Source organism: Trifolium pratense, linkage group LG4 (genome assembly GCF_020283565.1).
Source record: "Trifolium pratense cultivar HEN17-A07 linkage group LG4, ARS_RC_1.1, whole genome shotgun sequence".
Classification (NCBI taxonomy): domain Eukaryota; kingdom Viridiplantae; phylum Streptophyta; class Magnoliopsida; order Fabales; family Fabaceae; genus Trifolium; species Trifolium pratense.
In genome coordinates this window covers 30860548-30862892 of record NC_060062.1, presented here as the reverse complement: position 1 = coordinate 30862892, position 2345 = coordinate 30860548, and the positions used below count along the sequence as shown (strand labels likewise).

The following is a 2345-nucleotide window of genomic DNA, read 5'->3' as shown; positions in this document are numbered from 1 at the left end:
CTAACATGATTGTAAACATAATGGAAGGGTCAATTCCTTTATTTCATTCCAAACTATACACTGTTTCTGGCCTTTTTTTTTTCTCATTTTTCAAACTTTCACAAAATTGTTTTCCAACTGCACATCACTGATTGGTATTTCATCACTAGTAGGTCATGATAAAAGTGGAAATGTCATAATGAAAGAAAATAAACTATAGTATGTGCTTTGCTGGTTTCCTTAATGGCATCATCATAGAAATATGCCACCCAGTGTGAATATATAATGTAACAAAAATAAAGTTTAACCTCACATCACACTGATTAATTTAATTAACTAGAAAATGAAAGACATTGGAATTTTCTGAATTTTTCTCCAAGCCAAAGAAAAACAAGGGATACTAGTTCATCAAGTTCTTTTTACCAATGAATCATATTAATAACCTAAAACAAACAAAAAAGAGTGAAAGAAAAAAAAAATCAAGTGAGAAGATAGAAACCTAGTAAGGAATTGCCATATCAAGGAAACATAATTGAGTTTACATTTTATAGTTAGTAACATGTAGCTAACCAATCGTTAGTTGGTACAATAGTAATTGACGCTGAACTTGGTAGAGAGGATCACGGTTCGATCCCCGCAACTACGATCAGGAGATGGCTGAAACCACTTTATGCTAGTTAATAGAAGAAAAATACGTGTGAACCGACGCCCAAAACTTCTTTGCTAAAAGTCTAACATTGCACCCAAAACACCTCTTTGAGGACATAAGTCAAACACGTGAACCTCGTCTTAATATGTGGATCAACGTTTGATCTTGATCAAAACCTAAGCACCACTTTGATGGACTACAATTCAATCTAAAAATTTACCATAGATATGTAACCATGATTAAAAATCTCCATAATTATGTTTAAAACCATAATCATGATTAATTCCCCTAAAAATAAAAACAGATAATACTGTAACAGCATTATAAAAGAGCAAATATATAATAATTGAAAAATAAATACTCTGCTATATAGCAGCGGTACTAATACTAGGGGTGACGGTGGCCATGTTAACGGTTGTAACACCAGCTCCAATTCTGTTAGTGTTATCATCGTTATCACCACCGTCACTGGGTCCACTACTATTCACAGTTGCTGCCGCGGTTGATACTATAGCAGCTGCTGTGACAGTGGATCTCTTTCTCTTCTTCTTTTCATAAGGAATCCCTCTCGCTTTGGCATGACCTTCTCTAACTTCCCTGAGATAAATCCTAACCGCCCGAGTTCCAAACGGATTACTCTCCGGTTTACCGCCGTTTTCCTCGAAAGCGGCTCTAAGACGTCCGACGAGAGCGTCGAGACTTCCCCACGCCTGTTTTAACGGACAAGCACATGGTGAAGGAGGATTTGGTTGTCCAAAATAAGGACACTCAGTCACGTGCACCTTCGTTTTCCCGAATTGATCGAGATACTTCATAAACTCGATCACGTGCGCTCCGCTACAACGTGCTAGTGTTAATGGCGGTTTGTGATTTCGAAGATATTGTTGAAACGTGTTCCAGTCTCGTCGCTTTTGTGACTCGTAACGGCTCGGTGTTGCTGTTGGCGGTGATGATGGTTGTGATTGTGGTTGTGGTGCCGGAGGTTGAGATTCTCCTCCCGCCGATGTAGCTTCCATTTTCAACGATAATGACTTTTTTTTTAAAAAAAAAAATTAAATTATTTTGGGTTTTGCGATATGCGAAAGAGAAGGTGATTTTAGAGGATGGGTATTGTGGAGAGAGAGAGAGAAGGGGAGATTGAGTGATGGGACGTAAAATAGTTTGGATGAATGAATTGAATTGAATGAATGAATGAGTATAGTGGTGGTGGTGGGGACGAGATTGGAGTTGTGGAGTGAGTGTTGAAACAGTATTCATACACACTGGGTCATCTTGATGTGACAGCTTTGAAATCACTATTTAGTATTTACATTTACTTCTATAGTAAGACAATTTTATTTCAACATTTTAATGTGAAGATTATGTGTTCGAAGTTTCTCATTGAATATATTGACTTATAAATGTAAGAATTAAATTAGAAATCAATATTATATTATATGAAATAAGTACACATTTACTTAAGAATTATGATTAACTTTATCATTATTACCGAAAGCATCGATATCGAAAACATTAACTAAGGTCTTCCTCTTCCTCAATTGAGTTTCTCAATGAGGCAAACCACAAACGAGCATACAACCAGAATGACGACTTATTGTTCACTTGACGACAAACGAGACCTAGTTTATCTATTTATAATATAACAACCCTAGTCATACTACCCATCATGTACACTAGATGTTAGACCTATACTTTGTTTCTGTACAAATCAGAATTA

The 2345-nt window shown here is 36.3% G+C and overlaps 1 protein-coding gene across 1 annotated transcript; it reads right to left on the bottom strand.

Annotated features, from left to right (window-relative positions):
* Positions 1-383: 383 nt before the first annotated feature.
* Positions 384-2025, bottom strand: LOC123881394 (protein LIGHT-DEPENDENT SHORT HYPOCOTYLS 5-like). Its single transcript, XM_045930077.1, has one exon. It carries the CDS (start codon positions 1642-1644, stop codon positions 994-996), a length of 651 nt encoding a protein of 216 aa, XP_045786033.1. The 5' UTR covers positions 1645-2025; the 3' UTR covers positions 384-993.
* Between the last annotated feature and the right edge of the window lie 320 nt (positions 2026-2345).

What these genes read in the sequence shown, in the direction of transcription:
- LOC123881394 (XM_045930077.1), bottom strand. Translation starts at nt 1,644, where the DNA reads ATGGAAGCTACATCGGCGGGAGGAGAATCTCAACCTCCGGCACCACAA.